This window comes from Dysidea avara, chromosome 5 (genome assembly GCF_963678975.1).
Source record: "Dysidea avara chromosome 5, odDysAvar1.4, whole genome shotgun sequence".
Lineage (NCBI taxonomy): Eukaryota > Metazoa > Porifera > Demospongiae > Dictyoceratida > Dysideidae > Dysidea > Dysidea avara.
Window position 1 is genome coordinate 10,800,485 of NC_089276.1, and position 23,750 is coordinate 10,824,234.

At 37.0% G+C, this 23,750-nt stretch overlaps 2 protein-coding genes across 2 annotated transcripts; both read left to right on the top strand.

The window, feature by feature from the left end:
• The first annotated feature begins 740 nt into the window (after positions 1–740).
• LOC136256364 (uncharacterized) lies at positions 741–12,044 on the top strand. Its single transcript, XM_066049301.1, has 3 exons — positions 741–847; positions 9,738–10,584; positions 11,600–12,044. Exons 2-3 carry the CDS (start codon positions 9,771–9,773, stop codon positions 11,977–11,979), a joined length of 1,194 nt encoding a protein of 397 aa, XP_065905373.1. The 5' UTR covers positions 741–847; positions 9,738–9,770; the 3' UTR covers positions 11,980–12,044.
• Positions 12,045–17,149: 5,105 nt separating this feature from the next.
• On the top strand, positions 17,150–20,818 carry LOC136255885 (sialate:O-sulfotransferase 2-like). The gene is made up of 2 exons (XM_066048786.1): positions 17,150–18,101; positions 20,374–20,818. Exons 1-2 carry the CDS (start codon positions 17,180–17,182, stop codon positions 20,721–20,723), a joined length of 1,272 nt encoding a protein of 423 aa, XP_065904858.1. The 5' UTR covers positions 17,150–17,179; the 3' UTR covers positions 20,724–20,818.
• Positions 20,819–23,750: the final 2,932 nt, after the last annotated feature.

The window sequence follows — 23,750 nt, forward strand, 5'->3', positions numbered from 1 at the left end:
CCCATAATTCCATGTCAATTGTAGTGCCAGTGCCACATCAAAAATCACAAAAAATAAAAACAAGCCTGGTCACCTGGTCTGGAATTGATAGGATCAGAATTCTATACAATTAACTTTGTAATAATAATTAACTCACTATCACCTTAATATACTAATTCATCTATCAAATATAGCTAAGTATCTACTGGGCTTTGGATCATTAAAGTCTCTCAGTGACTGGAGGCTGCTCTCTCCCCCCCCCCCCCCAGACTCCCTATAGCCACTGCTGGTAAGTTAATGTTGCAATTGGAAATCCCCTGTTCCCCTTAAAATATCCTGGCTGTGCCCCTGCAGCTGACTTATGTTGATGTTTCTGATGTTTCTACTTATACATGCACACATTACTAGAATTAGAGCCAGAGTCAATGGTATTGAAGCTAAGCTACTACAGGCCAATCCAGATTGATGCCTTCTAGGTCTTAGCTGTAATATTGTCTTACAAGTATGGCAATACATGTGATGTTGTACTAAGTAAGTTTTATAGATTTGCTCACAACTTTAGCTACTACAATACTAGCACAATAATCAATTTATATAACTAGATACCCATGCATGCAGCAATTGTAATTGTGTAGTAGACTTTAGACTAGCTATCTATCTCTAGCTGTCTTGTCTGATTTTGAACCCATGTAAATGCATGCATTTGCAAGGCATTGTAACATAAGTTCATACTGTACCACTAAAATTAAATATAACTATGTGGGTTTTTCTGTACTACAAATAGATTTTAAAATTTGTGGATCAGAGCACAGCTAGGATCTAGCTACTATAACTACACGCGGACTTATTATAGCTATATATACAAACGGTAAGAAAATCATTGACCATCTATGTTTGTGTATTAAATTGTACAATGTCATTCACGGGAGTCCGAGTGCCACCATGCACTTGCACATGACATTGTGAAGTATAAAGGCCTAATGAACATTTTGATAAGAACTACTATAGCTATAATATTATATAGTTAAACCAAATGGAACTATTTTAGGCACACGAGTGCACAGTTTTCTGCTTTCTGCATGAATAAGAGCATAATATATGTATTCATTCAGACATGCTCCTTGTGTAGCCACTCACCCCAGTACCAAAGGTATTCTATTGGAGCTTGAGTGCATGGAGTCAATATTTAAGTTATGTAAGTCATAACTTCAGGTCATGAGTCACCTGACTACTATTACAGCTGTACATTTATTATTCATTTATTACTGTGTAGGACTCAAAAAAACGGAATATAACGCACAGATACTGTAGTTACATGTAAGCAGAAAAAGGGGGGGGATAATCAAAGTGACAAATAATTAAAAAAAACGTCTTTACAACAGTTTAGGCCACTCCAAATAAATTCTCTGTTTCCCCTCCACCGCCCGCATCTGTTTACTGTCAGCTCTAAATATTTTATTATTCTGTATTCTTCCATTATTTTCCGGTTATTCTTCCATACTGACAGACTCAGTAAAAGCCATTTTGAAACAGTGTCAGATCATGTGTCAGCAGTGCTATCAAGTCAGCACAAACGTCATGTTTGTGCTATTTTTTGCAACTTAAAAAGGAAGGAACAAGCTTAAGCATGCTTTTATGCAGCTTTTTATGGCCATAGCCAGACTTTTATCTGGGTAGGTTCTTTGGATGAAAAGGTGGACCTTTGTGTAAGTGTAGTTGGGAGTCTGGGGGCATGCAACAGGAAATGTTTTGAAAATACAAGCTAAAAAAACTGAATTTGATGACATTTCAGACACTACAATTTTAGGTTACACTTTAATGTTGGACTTCAATACTGAAATAGTGAACTTTTTTACTGAAACAGTGGACCTTTTTTACTGGGAAAATGTGGACCTTTTCACTCAAATTGTGGACCTTTTTCTTCAAGTCCTGCCTACGGGCCTATTATGCCAGACAAATAATGGGTTGAAAAGCTGTAATGAAATAATGGAAATGGACCACCCACCCACCCACATCATGCAAATATTCCTGAGTCCAGGACAGGAAACAGAGAATTTATTTGGAGTGGCCTTATAGATGGCATGTCTTCTGGCCATAATATAATAGTGGATGGCAAGAAGGAAAACAAGTAAGAGTTGATTCTGGTTTGCGGGATTCTGAAATGTTGAGAGTGTCCTCTGGTAGCTAACTGATGACATTGATTTTAATGAAATAGACGTTACTTCCATTTGACTACTGGTTATCTTATGAACATGACTACATATGTAGAAGCTATAAGCATCATAATACAGTATATGCAAGTGTATAGTCAGTGGCAGAGGAAGTAGTTGATGTGAGGGGGGCTTACCAGAGTATAGAATCTCTGGTGGAAGGGAGTCTGGGGGGCAGAGCCCCCAGCTGTTGCTATTTAACTTTCACATTGTCTCAAAGTTCACCAGAATAAATGTATAGGTACAATATGAAGCATTTCTACTAAAACACAAACTTTTAAGGTCAAAAGTACTAAAAGAGGCTATTTGCATTTAATAAAAACCTCTCAGTTCAGTTTGGCAAAGCTTTTAGTTGTTAATGAACATAATGCATAATAGTTTATAGCATTCAAAGCAATGCAAAAATCACCCGCCTGGAAACATTAGAGGTCAGTGGTTCGATTCCCGCCGGAGGGTTTTTCTACTTTTAGGAACACGTCGAAGCGATTCGACTGCTCTATTAGGGTATTTGAGCGTTTACATCGACGGTTTTCAGCCCCATTCCAAGAAGTATAATTTCGGTGAGATATCATTCTGAAAGGGTGGGGGGTGGGGGCAAGCCCCTCATCCCAAGGGGGTGTCACTCAGGCTCTTGCTGTAGGTCGAACTGCGACCGCGGTCAAACTCTAAGTCAACGGTCAAGGCCACTAAATAGCTCTTACAGTGGGTCAAGGGTCAAGACGATACGGAAGGTTCGAAACCCACAATCGAAATCTATACGTAGCTATTATCAAGTTTACGGGATTATACGTAACTCACAAGAAGTAAGGATCTCTAAGAAGATGTTTTAAAGCTCCAACAGGCATTTCGCCGTAATTATAATGATTTTTCTCTCCCAGCTGCTGGTAGCACGCACTAAGAAAATATTATACTAGGTTACAAGCGCAGGTGCGAATAGGAAAACAGAGAAATAAGTAGAGGTCAAAAGTTCGACAAGAAACGCTCAAGTCACAGGTCAAAGACGATAAACGCTGCAAGTCAAGGATCAAGGTGAAATTTTCCCCGGTCAAGACTTTGACCGCGGTCGCAGATCTACCCACAGCGTGATCCGACGTGACACCCCCTTGCATCCCTTCCGCCACTGAGGGTGAGATAACCAGTAGGCTCGAATGAAGCACTCTTGGCCAGTGATACCTTATCATTTTGTACGGAGACAGTGGTTCCTTTTTCTGTGGATGCTATCCCACTTGGGCTCGCAGACCTGTGAGAAGGCTTATTGAGCTAGCTATGTGAATACAAGCAGTCAGCTAACTAAAACGTTTGGCTAGTCCATAGCTAATACAGAAAACTCACTTATTGCATCCTCATAAGCCTTCAATCATATTTTTTGCTTCGCTCGAGTATTTCTGGAGTTGGTCATTTCCCTTGTTATAAGCTTCTGGTCTAATCCCGGACACTGACGTGTATTTTCCGTTACTCAATTTATGATGGGCCTTATAGCGCGAGGGGTTGCGCTAACTAATTAAGCTCTAATAAAAATACTAATAATTTTTACGCATCATCTATCCACAAAGCTCAATCCAACAAAGCATAGCTTTTCTACTTTCACTATATAGAAGGTAAACATAAAAAATAGTAGCTAGCTGAAAGTGTAGCGATAAAGGTTTATTAAGGCCACTCCAAGTCATACCTTAGTTTCTGGTCACTCCCAAGCCTACAAATGGATGCGGGCGGGCGGATGATCAGGACTTCAGGACTATAGATTCTACTGTGACAGTATACCGTATGGTATTATTATTTGCTCAATTTAGCAAATTCATGTTGATTTTGTTTTTAGTCAAACTTAACCAACAACATAAGTAGTTGTGCTTCGGCAAAAAATGCACTAGGAAAGTTGTTGATGGATCATGGCTAGCTATACACTGATGTATAGCATTTAAGTATATTTATTTATTTATTTATTTAGAATATACTATAGGAAATGTTTTGCTCATGTAGCTACTTATGCTTTCCAAGTGAAATAAATGTCTCATTAGCTATGTCAGGAAAGTATTACTATGACTTATAGCTAAGTTGTTCAAATGATCATGATCCAAAATGAAATTTAACTTCTGTTTTCACATCAGAAATTCTTCATTCAAATGTGAAGTCTTAGCCCACTAGCTATGCGTTTCCAGCCTTCTATTCAGTAAACCTTGAGAAAAGTAACTGTCAAAGTTTTGAGTCATTGAGTGCTCCAGACTAGTGTTTTTAGTGATCATCTGGGAATGTTTAAACTATAAGGGTTTCTACTTGCCAATCTAATTTTAGTTATGGAAAAGTTTAAGTTTAATTAAGCTCACCGAATGTTGCCGGCTTTCCATACCCCTGTAGTGTTCAGTGATAAGGAATTTGAAGTTACTAGACTAATCATTAGAGGACTACATTTGAATTATAAAGTTAAAGCTATGGCCCATCTGCATGGGCTAGTAGTTAATGCTACTGAAATTACTTTGGTTACAGAAGCATTAGTAACAGTTATAATCTGAACAGCTATATATAATCAAGGACAAAACTAGCTATAGTTAGAAACATTTTATTAGTGTGGCATATATACCTAATATTAGAGTTAAGAGTAGTGTGACTGCTCTATTGGAATCCCTGACTGCTCTATTAGAGTATCTCGATCTTTTGCAGTAAAAAAATAAGTGTCTTGCTGGGTCACATGCACTTAAGCATCTGTAATATTAATAATAGTCCTCATAAACTAGGGTTCCAGGTTTACCATGCGGGCGGGTGACCAGAAACTAAGGTTTGACTTGGTGTGGCCTAAAATTCAATTCTGGTCACTGTAGAGCTCTAATAAAATAGTGTCTATCAAATGAGGCAAGACTATCAGAGGTATATAGTAGTAATCTTAAACATACACAGAAAGCTAGGGGAGCTAGTCTGGGGGCATGCTCCCGACCATAGGGAATTTTTTGTTGTTGCAGATTCAGTTACCTTACATTTGGCAGCAATTTTGACAGAAATTTATTTGCGAATGTACAATAGAATAGCAGCAATAGCAGTAGCAGGGGGCACGTGCCTCCCCTCATCCCTTTCAAAAAATAAATTGCATACAAGATCGAGATACTCTAATAGAGCAGTCAATTACTCTAATAAAGCAGTCACAGTGTTCACGAGGCAGTGTAGCTTAACTATGAAGCTATGAATAAGGATCTGAATAAAGATCTTTATGCATAATACATTTGGTAAAGGACAGCAATTATTGCTGTGACATTTCTTTCTTTTTTTGGTCTTCAACTTTTCAGCAAAGTGCGCCCCCCCTTTCCAAACTCTGGATCCGCCCCTGACAGAATAGAAGACTGGAATATCACTTGATCCTTCATGCATTAATTCTCTCATGTATTAAAGCATAGATACTTTAAACAGCACATATAGTACTTCAAATTCTGCTAATTCTGTAATTTAGAATGGACATACACACAAATACGTAAGAATAACACAATTTTATTGTTTATCAGCTTAGTATGGCTTCCTGATGACTGCTATGTGTCTAGCTTTGTGATTACAGATTGCTAATACCTAATCTTCAGGCTGAAAAGGAAAACATGCTTGTAAATGACTGTATAGCATGAATAAGGACATGTATACATGTCAGACAAATAATCATCACATAAATGAAAGTAACATAGATGGATGGACTCGCACACATAAACACTTTCACATTACATACTGTACACAGGATAGATTTACTATTGCTTTCCAAGAAATCTAACCACATTAAGGGATTTATAATCACCACTATTTTGTTATGGTTAAAATCTAACTGATGTGCTTTATGAATTGCACACAATTACGTACATGTAGAATGAATGCACACACAACTGAGCAGGCCATCATTTTGCTTTACAGGTGGCCACAGAACAAATCAGACAGACAGACAGACAGACAGACAGGCAGACACACACACACACATATGCACGCATGCACATGCACACATGCACACCACTTTGATGCGGTTAAAAATCTAGTTTGTGAAGTGCATATTCAGCATGAATATTTAGCAGGCCAGCATTTGTTTTATTCCATAGGTAACCATAGAGCAAGACAGACAGACAGACACACATGCACATGTATATACACACACACGCACGCACACACACACACACACACACACACACACACACACACACACACACACCACTTTGATATTCACAGTTAAAAATCTAACTGATTTGGTTTACGAAGAGCGTAATCAGCATGAATAGCTACACAAATAACTGACATTGTTTAGCAGGCCATCATTTTGCTTTACTCTGTAAGTAACTACACACACACGCATGCACGCACACACACACACACACACACACACACACACACACACACACACTACACATGCACATACAACACACACATACTACACACTGCACGCACACATAAACATTCAATATTGCCTTCCAACACATTTACACACACACACACGTACATACGCACGCATGCATGCACACACGCACACACGCACGCATGCATGCACACACGCACACACGCACGCACACATGTACTCACACATAGAAAGTGTATACAATTCATTTACAGGTCACCATTGTGGTTAACACCTGACAACCACACTACCATGTGGTTAAGTATCCATAGGTATTTGCTCTATAAGCACATTAATCAAAATTTTATTTCGAGTTTTCAACTTCAAGTAACACACTTTTGATATATGCAATTAATAGTGGTGAGCATTAATTGGTTTGGAAACATTTTACTAGGTGTACATGTTTATTGTGACTGTTTAAAGTACTTTTCTGGCTATGCCATGAGTTTACAAAAGGTATGTTGTGATTCCAGAGAGGGCCAGTTGAGTGATGTGAGCATGGTGGTAACACTACTTCTCCATAAGTAATTTGTTCATTGTATATCTTGCAGCACTACATTGAATCATTTCTATAGCAACAATATCAGATTGTATATAGTACTCGAGCCTTGCTAGTATTAACTACAGTAAGTATATACTTCTATTGGGGGAATAAGGTAGTGACTTACAAACTGTAAACTAAAGAAATTTAATTTAATTTGGCTACCTTAGCTACAAAATTGTCAACGGCATACAATTAAGGTAGCTAGTGATTGCAAGGCATGTACAATTCTGAGGATCTACCAATAACCTACAATGATAGCCTAACATATTTTAATTCATAACATAACTTTATAGTTGTAGTGATTGCTATTGAGGAAACCACTTATTTTGTTACAAGTATATATTGCCATATATACTTCGAAATAGCATGCATCACATAATTTATTTACTGCCGGAGCAGGTGATCTTGCAAATGCAAATTACACCTATAATGGTGAGATCTTGACCCTTAGAAGCTCAAAACTGCAGAGCAAAGCAACAAATAAGATGGTTAACATCTGATCCAGGAAAGCATCTGGCTGTAAGGATGACCTCATTTAGCTACCTTGTATTTTTTCATTGTATCAGTCAACTTTGTTACAAATTTCATGCCTTCAGAAGTTCAGTTCATATACAGATTTAAAGACTATGCATTTGTTAAATGTATCTGTTCTGGCCTTTGGAAAGTTTCCAGTGCTAATGCATCTCAATCATCTTGCAATTGCTTAAAGAACCCACTAAAGAAAACAGGGCCTGATAAACAACAGGTATACAGTAACTATAGCTACATGGAAGGGAGAAAAGACTGACCTTATGTGTACCTGTTTGAACAGTTGTTACTCAGATTTTTCAAAATGGCTAATGGGTTGGTAGGTCAAACCTTCCATGTATATAGAAACCACACAAAAACAGTCAAGCTGTGAAAAAGTGGTGCGGCCTTAAAAAGCCTGGGTGAAAAAAGTTGTGAAATCAAAGGTAGCGGCCAAGAAATGGCTGCAATAATGTTAATGCTAATAAATTTTAACAATGCACAAAGCCATTATTAATTTTTTTTAGCATTAAAACAACAGAGTGTCATAGCTTAGAGTAGATATCCCCTCAATACACAGACCACAGGGATGTCAGCCAACTATACAGCATCCAATATGTGACTATACCTAGAGTGGCCCCATAGAGAGAGAAATGATAACAGATTTATATATCAAAATTTTCCAGTTGAGAGATGAAGGGCTTTCCCTACATAAAGAAAGTTTAACAAAAAGTAACTATGTATATGAGACAAACAGCTATATAAGTGAATATGAGTGAGCTAGTGTTTAGTGAAAATCTGAATGCAGTTTATTTTACAAAATAAAAGATACCAGCTGGGAATCAGATTGTGAAGGGTGTATACTATAGTTGTAAAGATGACAGAACCTGTACAGGTAAACTGTCTGCTAAAATAATAGACATAGAATATGGCTGTAGCTATATATAAGTAAATAGTAATGTTTGTTTCCTGTAAAGACCAGTCCAGATATTTTATAGTAGTGGTAACTATACATAGCTATTGTAGAACTGATCAACTCAAGGCGAGCTGTAGCTTATGGGATTTATCTGCTATCATGGCTGCAGCACACTGAGTACATTATACAGTGAAAATTTAAAATAAAATTACTGATCATGACCATGTACTGCTCACCAAATATTTGTCTCTATATTCATCTGGGCATCAGATTGCAAAGGGTGTTTATATGCATAGACGACAGAGCCTGTTTAACATGCCTTGTGATAATTTTAAAATGCATGTATACTGTGCGTACTTATTCGACTGTTTAGTTGTAAACCCCACTATAATAATTAGTTATATGTCAAGGGTGAGTCCAGCCAGGAATTTTGGTGACAGGTTTCCAAATTTTCTGTTAGGAGTCTGGGGGTATGCTTTTCCTAGGAAAAAGTTTGAAATGAATTGTGCATGCCAGGTGTTCTGAGACTGAATCTGGTAACGATTTTCACCAAAATAAGGAATTGAATGATATAGGCTGTTTATGCTTGCTTTTGCTGGGTACAGTATTGGGTGCAGGCTAAAGAGTTAAGAGGTGGAGCTATGGGAAGTTAGAAACATACAAAAGACATGGATGCTATTCTGTGGTCGTGCCCCTAGGAAAATTTCAGGTTTTATGCACTCTTGAGATATGACTTGGGACTATTTTTACTGTGTTGGTTCAGGTAAACTAAGTAACATGTGCAAAAAGATATGCTTCCATGGTAAATGAAATTTTCAGGAAATGTATAGCTACGTTTGTTATAAAAATTGTTGTAATTCATGCAAATTTCCTGAAAGGAATTTGGCACATCCTTTATAAATTATCAAAATGTAATTGTGACAATTCCTTACACGATTTCATGTTTCTGTTAAGCCAGGAATTTTGCACATCCCAGAATGCCATAATTCATTATGTATGAAACCTCAGCAAACAGATTTTTTGTGAATTTAATACAGTTTGTGACTGTTCTATTAGGGTAGTTGACTGCTCTACTAGAGTATTTTGATTTGAACCTTTGCAAATCAATGCAAAATGTCTGAATACACTTGACCAGTTTCTAGAAACCCCAGAAACCCCTCCTGATATGCATGTACTGTATGTAAACAACAGCACATCATTCTTTCATCATGTATTATTTTGTGTTTCTTTTAATAGAAAAAGTACATATCAACAACAACTGGAGCAATTATGACAGCTGCTAGAAATGCATTCAAATTTGTCTTTGCCTTGTTGTTTCTACTGTTATTACAGCACTCTGTTATACATAGAGAAACAGTGTACTATATTAGTGAAGAATATAGTACCATTGATGATTCTGAACCTTTACGTAAAAAAGAATTCAGAAATCCCAAATCAGATTCTGATCCAGTTGATGTGGCAACATATAGTCAACCTCAAGTCATTAGTTCTATAACACCTGAATCAGACGTTCTCTTCCCTTATCCTAACATAACACATCTACCTCATGACATACTGAATTCACCATGGGCTACCGAGATGAAGGCAAAATTAGAAGCAGCGAAAATAGGTAAACAACTTACATATGTGACAGTTAGCATGAACTACTTCTCTGTCCTAATCAATTGGTTAATCTATGCTAAGTCAAATGCAATGCCTTTACTGGAGAACTTGTTAGTAGTGTGTATGGATAAGCCATCTCATGATATACTAAGTCAGAAAGGAATACTATCTCAGTTGGTGAGAATAAATGACATTATTTACTCAATAAAGGACATGGATGGCAGTGGGATATTCAGTGCCAGAGTCATCACGAGGTTGACAATATTGAGGTTACTAAATTACTGGGGATATGATGTGCTCATTATGGACATTGATGCTCTCCTGATTAATAACATTCAACCAATATTTGATCACCTCCATGACAGTGACATCATTGTATCAACTGCAAATGCAACAAACTGTCTGCCATCAGCTGCTCGTAAAGCTTGGAGCTTCTGTCTCTGCATTGGATTATTGCTAATTAGGGGCAATGCTAATACTGGTATGTCAGCCATATACACATAAGAAAATAGACACATGCTAATACACATGAATGTATATGCATACATCATATTGTATCCAGCATTTGGTCATGTTGGTTTGTTCATGTTATGTGACTTCAAAATGATACACATTTCCGTCACCTCCAAATACCAAACTGCCAGCCTTTTTGAAGTTTGTAGAGAGCCAATTTTTAAAATTACGTTAGAAGTACTCACATGCACATATAATTATTTCGTTCCTGCACGGCAAAGTACTAATAACATCTTAGCATCACAAGTGCTACTATAGACAACCATGATATTTGATAATTTGATTAGGATTATTATTATAATTGTATGTTCAAACTACACCAAAGACATTTAGTCCCTAATGATGTACAGTGCATCCAGCCTCTCTTTAAAGACCCTTTGTATAAAGGACACCGTGCGCACATTTATAAAATCTCTACGAAGGACAGCTTCTGATTTCTGAAGTCCCTATGGGCTACTACCATGTAGGCTGACTTCAGTGAAGTGGCTACATTAGCTACATATGGCATCATTCTTTCTTTGATGCAATGTTATTAACAATCTTTGATACAAAAGTTTACAAACATATGTAAAGGAATTAGTAGTGGTCATTGCAATAAAAGTGTGTAAAGAAGTCACTCTCTAGGGCTCCTATGGATACAAATACACTATTATGTAATATTAACAAGGAGAAAACATCCTGAACATCTGGCAGACTCCTGTAAGTGTTCAAGTGTACATTGGATGATTAAAGCTGCCTAGGTTCAGTCATGTATTTTTTCTCCTTTCAGCATCTCAGGACTGGTTCAGTGGGAAGCAATAGCTGTGTTTCGCACAGCTGCTGGAGGCTTTGCTTTGTGTGTGTGCTTGCATGGATGCTCATGTGTGTGTGTATGTGTGTGTGCGTGCATACATGCGTGCGTGTGCGTACATACGTACATGTGTGTGTGTGTGTGTGTGTGTGTGTACTTGCTTTAGTTTATGTTTCCTTGATGTTATTTGTAGAAAGAATGTGGCAAGAACTAGGTAGCACTCCTGTAGAATTAGCTGCCAGTGATCAAACAAGATTTAGTAGCATCTTGATTACATCCAACATAACATGGACACCATTTGATTATGACACAAACTATTATCTCAAAGGAAAATCACAGAATAAAGACATCACAGTGATTGCATTACCACAGGAAGTGGTGTGCCGAAATCAATGTAATGCCACAAGATTGTCATCCTACTATGCTTACCACCCCATGACAACTCACCATGTAGATGTGAAACATGACGTGATGACAGCTCAAAAAGTTTGGAGGGTTAGCAATCGTTGGAATTTGACACGTAAAACTGTCCAGTCGACAATGGACTGGTTGAATGAAGTAACTGCAGGATAACATATTAACTTTTTTTTTACTTTCATGTTCATCATTTCATATACATTATAACTACAATAAACCTTCCTTCCTTACTTGCATTACTATAGTATGCATTAACATGGTGGTGCTACATATATATATATATATATACACATACATGTGAAAAATGAGTCTTTCACACACATTCAATATACCAACTTTGATAGTTCTTAACCATGCACTGACAGGAAAAGGCGAAATTTGGGTAGAAGTAAGCGACAACATGCATAGGTTAATTGATGGAGAAATTTCAGATCTGCATGTTTACTTTGTCTACTTGGAGTGATCTTAAATTTGTGCCATCAGGTGTGTGTTCTTTACACAATCCAGTCACTTATATGTATGCTTTACACCTGAATAACCCTTGGTTTCCCAAATTTCTTTAACCAAACAATTACACTTCTTGTTTTATAACCTTATAACTCTTGTATAGTTGCAGGTATCATCACCAAATTTTTAGCAGCACTTCTCTACATAATTATGCACTAGTTGTGTAAATGGGATGGTGATTGAATAATCTAATTAGTAGTATGATGTAATTAAATTTGCACAATGTGTAAGAATTTATTACAATAGATTCACTCTGTGTATTTACAACTTTTACAAGTTTGCTGGGTAGCTACACCATTTAGGCACAAGCAGAAAAAAATTCAGCGCAAAAGATTATTGTATGATGGTTTTACAAAGAAAATACTGTCATGATGTAGATGCGGGAATATATAAGAATATATATATATATATCAATGCCTTAGATCCTTATAAGGAAATTTTTATTTCTAAAGTTTGCTTAGAGGTTACTGATCCAATAAAAACGTATGTTATTATTAAAGCTGTTTCTATTCATCTAAAAATAAATATTATCATGAAGTCAAAAAATGTATGGCAAAAACTATTGGTGGGAAATGAAGGGATAAGGCAGACAACAAATAAACCCAGTGGCTTCTGCCCTGTAGCAATACCCAGCATTCTCACCAAATTCCTCAAAAATATTTTTGAGGTCTCCATGGTATTGAGAATAATAATGTCACTTGTCATCTCTGTTATTCTACAATACAAAGAATTGATATTTATGTATGCGTTAGAACTTATATTTGTTTGTTTTAATAATGACTGGCCAAATTAAATTACATTGCTTTAGCTCGTTACAGTTTGTAAGTTATTACCTTATTCCCCCAATAGACGTATGTAGCTAGTACTAGCTAGGCTTGAATACTATTATATAATTTGATATTGTTGCTATAAAATGTAGTGCTGCAAGATATACAATAAACAAATTGTTCATGGAAAAGTAGTGTTACCACCATGCTCACATCACTCAACTGGCCCTCTCTGGAATCACAAAATGTACTTTTTGTAAACTCATGGCATAGCCAGAAAAGTACTTAAACAGTCACATGCATAATAGACATCTAGTGAAATGTTCCTAAACTAGCCCTTGCATATGCCAAAAGTGTGTTACTCGAAGTTTGTGTTACTCGAAGTTGAAAACTGGAAGAAAAAAATTGATTTATGTACTTACAGCAAATACCTAACCATGGATATCTAACCATGTGGTAGTGTGGTTGTCAGCATTCCAGACATAAACACCATTTTACTCCTATATACTACCTATGTCTGTACCTTTCAATTTTTGAAAGGAGCCACTTCATCTAATTCATTATGTGAGGAATAGTCTGCATCACTCTGAATATTTTGAAGAGAGTTTTGTGATACTTTGAATTGTTTTGTCAGATCAGCTCAACAGAAGCCTTACAAATATAGTTGGTTCATAAGAAATGGTTACTAGCAGCTTAGAAATGCAATAAATTCCTTTGAAATGTACATACAATTTGAATGTATGACTTTTGAGGAAGACTGTGGACCCATCCTTAAAACTTCCTATAACATTGCTCATAAGATAACATCTGAATTTGTTATCACATATGGTGCCTATCACTTTATCCTGATAAGCTGTATGATACTGGTTTTCTATTATTATGTCGCCTGACCTCTTCATTAATTACAAGAACTCTGCATTAAAACTAAAATTCTAATAGAGCATTCAAGCATGACTTAACATTGTGGGTAATTTTTAAAGCCGCTATATATACGTACCTTTGTAGCTTATGTATAGATTAAGTTTTAAAAAGAGATAATTATTCTTGTATTACACAATAGATAATAAATTCATTTACAAGGTTATGCAGCATGAATAAAACAACATACAAGTGAGCCATTTACAGCAAAGTGTGGATTCCTGCTTGGAACTCTTTACCTACATGCAGCTATGAAAGCTTATGCCGAATTATTAAAGTGTAGGTACAAGAACAAAAATGGATGTGGTGCCAGATGCTCATGTATAAAGCTTGTTGAAAGTATATTGAACTTGGTGATTGTCAAATGATGTACTTGGCTCAACTATAGTATATGCATGTGTCATACTGATGATCATTCAGTAGCCACTGTATACTTGGTATGCAGTAGTATACATCCATTGTGGAGGAAGTTTCTACCCTTTTGGCAAACAATTTATTTTCTATCATACAGGCAGCTTTATTTATACACTGTAGCTAACTCACTGTTCTGAAGTATGTAGCTAGAATCACCAAAAGAATGAAGACTCAGAGTATATATATATATATATATATATTCGTTAATGTACAAACTCAATCATGAGTATATTCGTACATATGTAGTTAGCTACTTATTTACAAATTTATATAATTGTTAAATAAATCAAGAGATGGAGCTTGGATAATATGATAATCTAGTTGGTTCCATAATTTTATTGTAAAAGGAAAGAAGGAGTTCATAATAAGCATCTACCCTTGTTGGCAACTGCAGAAATCTTTGATGGTGACCTCTAGTTGTGGTGTTGCTTGGTCTAAACTGTTGGTGCACATTAATATCTACCATGTCATTAATTATTTTATACATTAGTGAGGCTCTCAAATTATTTCTTCGCTTCTCCAATGTGCTTCTCAGTACATGTGAAGTGCTAATAATAATAAAATAATAATAATAATAATGTAAGATAAAACGTTTACATCATTACAACAGTTCTACATCTACATGCAGATTTCTTACTGTAATACTGTTCTCAAAAAATGAGCTAGATGTATAATCACACCCAGCTAGCTAGCTACGTATATGGTTCTTTGCTTTTGATCACCACATGCACAATTATATGAATGAAGGATTCCAGTACACATCGATATTATCACCTCCCACTATATCTAGCTCCTTAAATAATTATGTTACAGGTTTTTCAGTGCAATTGAATTCGTCGCCTTTGCGATTGAATTCGTCCCGTTTGCAATTGAATTCGTCGGTTTTGCAATTGAATTCGTCCCGTTTGCAATTGAATTCGTCGGTTTTGCAATTGAATTCGTCGGTTTTGCAGTTGAATTAGTCGGTTTTGCAATAGAATTCGTCGCGTTTGCATTACAATTCGTCATAAACAAAACGGTTCCAAGAAACCAACCCGTTCATTAAGAGATGAATTATTTATGCCGTGGAGGGTTACACTTGAGACACTAGAAGCTGGTAGTACGCGAAGTTGATAGCTGTCTGACAAGCTAATTAGCATGCTCGCGATTGACCACACCCATCGCGAATGGCGCAGTAGAGTTTGGAATGTTGCTGGAGAGGCTGTCGAGGAACAATTATTGCCTTATAAAGAGTTGTTTACTACTGTTGTACTTGAACAAGTTCTTGTAGCAGCTGCTACATCATGTTTTCGTGTTTGCTCCAGCTGCCATTCTTGTTACGGACGAATTTAACTGCAAAAGCGACGAATTCTATGCAAAACCGACGAATTCAATTGCAAACGGGACGAATTCAATTGCAAAAGCGACGAACTCAATTGCAAACGGGACGAATTCAATTGCAAAAGCGACGAACTCAATTGCAAACGGGACGAATTCGCCGAATTCAATTGCAAAAACCTGTATCATGTATAGCTATTACAGAAAAAACATTTGTCTGTAACATTGCAAGCGTGAGCCCAAGCAGTAGCCTGGTGGCCATATGTCTTGTTTTGATAAAATGTGAGACATAAGTTCACAGGTCACTAGCTATGACACATAAGCAATTTTTTTAGCAACCATGTGTGAAGTTCACAGGCTGCTTTAATGATTCAAATTGAAGCAGTACAGTATGTGCATGTAGCCAGATTTTTTGTGATGCCTGGCCAAGCTGCAATACTTCCGGCTGTGGCTTGGTGATATACTGTATGTATATATATATATATATATATATATATATATATATATATATATATATATATAAATATATATATATAGGGAATCAAAAGCTTACCCTTAATAGAGTTTGCCTCTCTGCCCACTGTTTGAGCATTTAGCTATTAGCTATTGATTTATATTATTTTTTCAAAAAAACTCGATCGTGTGTGTTTTTTACACATACGTACGTACACTGTTAAAAATAAAGAGTAACCACCACTCTGAAGAGTTCCCAGTGTAGGGAGGATTTAACACCCCATGGAGAGTAACCAACACTCTGAAGAGAATAACCATTACTCTGAAGAGTAAGTGACACCACCTTCAGAGCATGTGTTACTCCCTAGTTACTCCTTTAGAGTAATGGTTACTCTCCAGGGGTGTTAAATCCTCCCTACACTGGGAACTCCTTGAGAGTTGTGGTTACTCTTCATTTTAACAGTGTAGTTGGCGTTTTTATAACTATAACTCCATTACTGTTAGTGCGATTTCTGTCAAACCACAAAAGGTTTGTACTAGGATAGTTACTCCACGTACAAACCGCTGGATCAGTTTTCAAGTCATTCCTTCAAGCGGTTTACCCTGTGGCATTGACAAAAAATCCATGATCACGGCTATATTCGGCATTTTTTCAAAAATCGCGTATAGCCGCTAACTCCCTTGTTCTTTATCCAATCAGTGTGTACGAAAGTTGGACTGACAACGTGATGCATTACGTTCTTACTACCCTCCGAGTTTGCAGAAAATCGACTAAAGCATGCGCGAGTTATAGCGATTTTTCTAAGTGTTGCGAAAAGAAGAAAAATACCGAAGAAACTATATATACCAAATTGGAGTCTATCACGTGATAGCTACCTGATCAGTTTTGGAGATTCCTCTTAGTCTATGTACGTAACTGATTTCGAGGTAACTATATTAGCTATGCAGTAGCTATAGTAGTGAGTTACTAGAAGAAAACGATGCAGATTGACTGTAACTTCAGACCACTGCTGTCCATTGTAGCAGCTTTAGTCACATTGGCTTTTTGTCTAGCTTTTAGTGTAATCTATAGTGCTCCGAGAGACTTTATACTTCCACTGCCAAATCGTTCATTCAGTAAGTCGGCGACGTCTTTACGTCTAATCTACAGCGACAACAACAATTTAGTACGATGTGTGAATAATTTTACGAGTGTCACTTGTCGAGGGAGGTCTCCGCGGCCGGCATCCTCACCGGCATCAGGGACTACTGGCATGATTAACAAAGCCGTGCTCTCGGCACCACAGCCGCCAGCAAGCAGTGATGTCATGGCATCCGAAGACATGAACTTGTTTTTGCAAAGAATCAGACAGATCTCACCATATATCAATAAGAAATACATCGACGGGCTCTCGTTCAATCAAAGTACTGATATTTTGCGATACATGGGCATAGAAAATTTGAATAGATATTTTGCATTTCAGTTTCTACGATGCCCAGGATTAGCAGTGCTAAAACAACACATGGACAGTAATGGAAATCTTCATATTCCGAAACACTATCAGACTTGTAAGCAAATGTCTTTCCAAGAACATGGTCAGGTGGTTGGTTTAGTCAGTTTCCCAGGATCAGGTAACTCATGGGTACGTCAACTCTTAGAGACAAGTACTGGTGTGTATACTGGGTCTGTTTATTGTGATCATGCGTACATAGAAGCTGGGATGATTGGTGAAGGTGTTCGGTCAAGAAATGTTATAGCAGTGAAGTCTCACAGTTGTATGAATAATTTTGGATATTCCAAAAGGATCTATGTTGTCAGAAACCCCTTTAATGCAATATTCGCAAACTTTAACAGGAAGGCAAAAAGACGGTTTCAAAATTCTTCATCATCTCATGTAGCTGAATTCAACGAAGCCCAGTTTGGTAAGCAATTATAGCTGCTTGGCAGCTACAGCTGAGTGTATAACTACAATGTGTATGTGTGCGTGCGTGCGTGTGTGCGTGCGTGTGTGCGTGCGTGTGTGTGCGCATGCATGTGTGAGTAGCCAGTATAGGAGGTAATTAGGTATACATATAGCAACCAGAAGCATACATTGCCAATGTGATTCCATTCAAGTAAAAACCTTTCACTCGTTGCTGGCACTTCTTCTCCTTCGCTATCTCACACTTGGTGGACTTGATGATGCATGAGAAAACGTGAGGAACTTTAGAGTGTGCATTAGCATATTATAGTTTACCTATAGTTGATATAAACAAAATGCAAACTTGGAACACTGACCACGTGCACGTGATTGACAAAATCTGTAGTGGCAGTGAAGCAGGTATTAAAATTACGAGTTTTAACAGATATCTGATCATGGAGAGTACATTGCCAATACATCAGTGTCTATTTACATAACTCAGCTAATCACAGTTCAGCTGCTAACATAAGTTTTGTCATACTGATATCATAATTATGTAGACCTGTGAGTGTGAATAGGCACTACCCACAGTGAATGTAGTTGGGCTATTTTGCAGATTATAGCGAACTGGCACTGGTATTACTAGGCTGCCAAAGGTGATATGATACAACAATATCTTCTAGTAGCTGTGGATTTTTAACCCAAAGAGGCTTGGGTTGTTGCATAATATGCTATGCTAGCTAACCCCAAGTGCAGTTACCACAGTCAAATGCTTACATTTTACTATGTTAAAATGGGATACTAACTACTCTTAAAGTTTTCCAGTGACAGATCTAGTTAGCTCCTTGAACCCTTCTATTTGGTTTCTATAACTATATGGGACTGTCTCTGGGAACACTGCAGGTCTTATCATCTATTTACAGCTGTTGAAAAATGTCAATTTTATTAAATAGTAGTATTGTATAGTTTGCTAATGGTCAATGTTTAGTGTAACAGATTTTCACACATTTCATACCAATTCCTTACCATCCACTGTTCATGTAGCCAACAGCTAAGTTTCCTAACAGCTTTTTACTTGGGGCTGAATGTGTTAGGCATACTCCAATAAGGGGCGTTGAGTGGGGGTGGAGGGGAGGGTGAAAAGCTGTTCACTAAATTAAAGAGGGATGATTAAACATTCCAGGTTCAAAACTTGCTAAAATGAAAACATAGATAAATCATGGAGCTTTACAGCCACATACAGTCATCACCAGGTTGGCCAGAACTCCATCAAAGCCCCAGACCACTTGTGCAGCTTACAGCTGGGCTTGGGAAAAGCAGCCAGTAAAAGCAGACCACTCAAGCCAAATTTGATAGCATGTTCAAGTAGTTTTGTGTTTGTGGTGAAAAATTCATGGACAATAAGACCAGTTTTCCCAGATCCAGTCACATATTATTTTATTTATTTATTTTTTTTTTTTCATACCACTTGGGATTAAGATCAGATTTTAACCCTACCCTCTTCAAACTCTCCTATTAGGAAAATGCATTTGGTATAGTAATTTAAAAATGAAGTAGGGATCCAAGCAATAAAAAGTAGAGATGAATGATGGTATTAGCTACAGCATAGCACTGTGAGAAAATACCTACATTGGCATGTTATAACATTAATTGTTTTGTTCAATGCCAAAGTAGGGATTTTCCCACTGAGCTATGCTGTAATCCCATTGTTCATTTTTGTTTTGCTACTTTTTTATTGCTTAGATTCCTACTTTGTTTTTAAATTAATGATTTTTTATTTGTTTGGTTTTTGTTATAGCACACAGCTATATACAAGCGACTATTCTATTAGGGTGACTGCTGAGAGTATCTCGAATCAGCCTTTGACCTACTAGGGAGTGTATCACACTATTTCATATGATAACTGTTATAAAAATACAGCTATATAGATTAATAATAAACATGTGTAACCCAAATCTGCAAAAATATTAACTTTGAAAAATTGCTGAAGTTTTCAATAGAATTTTTCTACAAATTTTTCCATTTCTCTGCAGTGGAGCATGCCCCTAGATCCCTCTCCAGGTTGGCATGCACACACCAAGGTCACACTAAGGTAATTATAGCCAGGTTTTGGCATCACCAAAGTCTGACTATGCCCTAGCATGTTCATTGTAAAAACAGGAAACACTTTTGAATGTTTTTCTTTTTGGTGTTGATGTTACCCATTCAACACCAAATGCATTTGATGTGCTATATTCGCCCATATGAAAAATCCAGTTTATCATAGTTACTAATTTATATGCTTTCCTTCACAGATAAAAGCTCTGATCAATGGACACGAGACATTACTAGGATGTCAAACGGTTGGCTAACTCACATACAGCTATGTCTACAACCACACCACAATTCCACATTGGTGGTTAAGTATGAAAACCTAAAAGCTAATTTGATGTTTGAATTGAGAAGAATATTTGATTTTCTGGGACATCATTACACAGAGGATGATTTACTGTGTACAGTTCAATCAAATTCTGAACAATTCCACAGGAAGCACACAACAGACTTTGATCCATATTCTCCTGAACAAAGGAGGAATGTTGGTAGTGTAATCCAGAAAGCAAATGAACTGCTAAGTTGGTATAATATTACTTACCCTGTTTATTAATTTTAATTTTATTGGTTATAGTTTTATAGTATATAGCAGTACAAAACTGTAATACAGTATGAGAATATTTTGATGAATTGGATGACTAAGCATTATGACAAGTAAAATTTTGGAAAAATGCTTGTTATTATATAACAGGATACCTGTGAGATGGAATAAACTACATATTTTCCTCTGTGCTATATTATATGTGACTGGATTTGCGAAAAGGGGTCTTCCACACATACATCCGATTCTGCAAACTTGGGAGACCATAGCCTAGTGTTCAGGTAACATATTACCCTGAAACTTTCACCAACTATTCAGCTATGTTGGTGCTCACTTCCAACCAAATTTCCAGTCAATAGCTTTTTCCAATATGAAGATAGTCTACTAGTGGCAGTGCATTTGCTCAGTTAGATACTCTTACCACATATTATTAACTCTTACTACATATTTTTATGAACTCTGTGATATAATGGCAAGATATATGTAGCTAGTATTAATGATATGGCTACAATTCATGCATAAATTAATCTTTATGACTAAATATTCAAGCTATATACAGAGGCATACGCAGGAATTTTGAAAAGAAGTTCCACTGCAGCTAAGTGACTGTTCTAGTAGAATAGTTAATATTTCCTGACTGCTTTATTAGAGTATATCTATCTTTTTCACTAGACTTGTTATAATACTACTACCCAGTATGTGAGATACCATCACTTAACTAAGATAAAAGATTTGTAAAGTGTCCTGTTTCATGAGGAATTCAAGATTTTGGAAACCTAAAGTACCACTTTCTCCGTGTTCCAAGTGTATAAAATCTAAAAAGGTTTCCTGAAATCCCTGGAAACTCCTGGGTATGCCCCTGATGTAAACACCAGCCTATTATGCTATTAATGCTGCTACTGGTGAGAAATTGTTTAAAATACTGCCTATGCACAGGTCATTTAAAATGCTGTCTTCTTCAACAGTTTCATTGTACATAGCTACTATAGTCATACATAACCTAAAAATGCAACATTTACTGTATGTGGTTTACACATGGTTTTGTGACATGTGTAAACAGCTACATGCCACTCTGAAAGGCATATTCAGCTTGTTGGACAATTGTGAGTGAAATTCCTTCTGGTGTGCAAGAGCAGTGTGCCGTTTTAGAGGTCAGCTTATGACAATGTGCCACAATGAAGCGTCAGCTAATTGTCAGTTATTTCCATACCTATATTGCAACAGAAATTATGCAGCCCAGTAAACCAACAATCAAAATTCCTGGAGCCACTCATGTCAAACGTGCTAATACAGACACTAATATATATATATATAGCTATGGCATACTAAATGTGTGAATCACTAAATGCTGTAAACATTATACAATCTCACAAATCATGCAGTGTAAAAGCTATGGGATGAGTTGGTTTTAAAAAGCTACTGCCTTTGTAATAATAACATGCATTGATTTCTCTGACATTGACAGATTGATTGTTAAATTAAATTCCAATGCTTGGCTTCAAATAATCTTAACTACACCTTCTATACACCGCTTTCATTGGCATGAAATTAGTTAGTTTCATAGTTGTGTTGCACTATTTACTGTACTGTTGCTGCATTGATGGTGTAGTATCACGCATGTTGTAATTCTCTAGATAACACGTATTAGATGTACAGTACTTTAGATATCAGCAATTCAAAATGACACAGTTGGCAAGCTGTAAAGTAACTAAAATACTTGGCATTCGTCTTAGCTAGGCCATGCAATATTAGCTATTATAGTCCATTGATTGCTTCCCTAACCATAGTTTAAAGGTCCACTAGCAAGATAATGTTAATTGCAGGCTTTGCATGTAAATTGTTGGTAGAAATAGGTAAACACCTCTTGCCCATCACTTATTTTGTTGCACTCACAGTGAATAATAAAGGGGCCGTGGTCTTGATAAAAATGGATATAACTGAAAGTGACTTTAGACTAGCAAATAGATTTAAATGGCAAGCTGTATCACAGGAAAGTGTAAAAGGAGCAGGTGGCTCTGGGGGGAGGGGGGTGGCTCTGGGAGGAGGAGGGGATGGATCTGGGAGGAGGGGGGTGGCTCTGGGGGGAGGGGGTGGCTTTGGGGGAAGGAGGGGTGGCTCTGGGGGGAGGGGGTGGCTGGAGGGAAGGGAGGGGAAGGGGGAGTTCTGAGGTTACCAAGATACCGTAATAGAGCATTCTCCCTAATAGAACAATCACCACAAATAGTACCAGACAAACTGCTGAAATCACTGTTTAGGGGGTCTAACTTTGGGGGCATTTCCTCAGACCCGGCATAGTCATCATGATTGATAGTATGCAAGGTCTGCCTTTCTTTGGCTCAAAATGGTGATTGGAATTATTTTTACAACTAACCCTAGCTTAGGAATAGGAAGTAGGGGGCATGGAAGATGGGCACTAAACTGTTGCCTATACACATGATGTGTTTTGAACCATTTCTCTACAGTCTTATGACTTAGACTTTAATGTAGTGTAATGTAACTCCAATGAGCTGCACGGGAACTATGGTAAAAATATAATTATACCGAGATACTAAACCCTAACCTATACAGCCTACAGACCAGCTAGATGGGGAGGAGGGAGGGAATCACACTGAAACAGTGGACACCAGCAATTACGAGACTGACAAGACCATGCAGCTTTATTTATTTATTACTATAGTGTATGACTCAATCAAAGACTATCAGTAACACACAGATACACATGAGAAAGAGAAGAATAAAGTTAGCTGTTCAAAGCATCAATAAATGACCCAATAATGCATCTTAAAATTATAGGTTACAGATTGACTGTATTAATAATTTAAATCATGAATGGATTGAGATTGAAATTTTAACCAAATGATGGGCTGAAGCATTGCAAGAAAGATTAAGATCTGGAAGCAGTTGCAACACTATAAATAGAAGAGGAAATTTAAAGAAATACTATAGAGTTAGTAGCCACAGGATAGCATTTATTTGGTGACAGTTTTTGATGAAAACACGTACAATTGCAACTATCACCATATTGTCAATCTTCCTAAT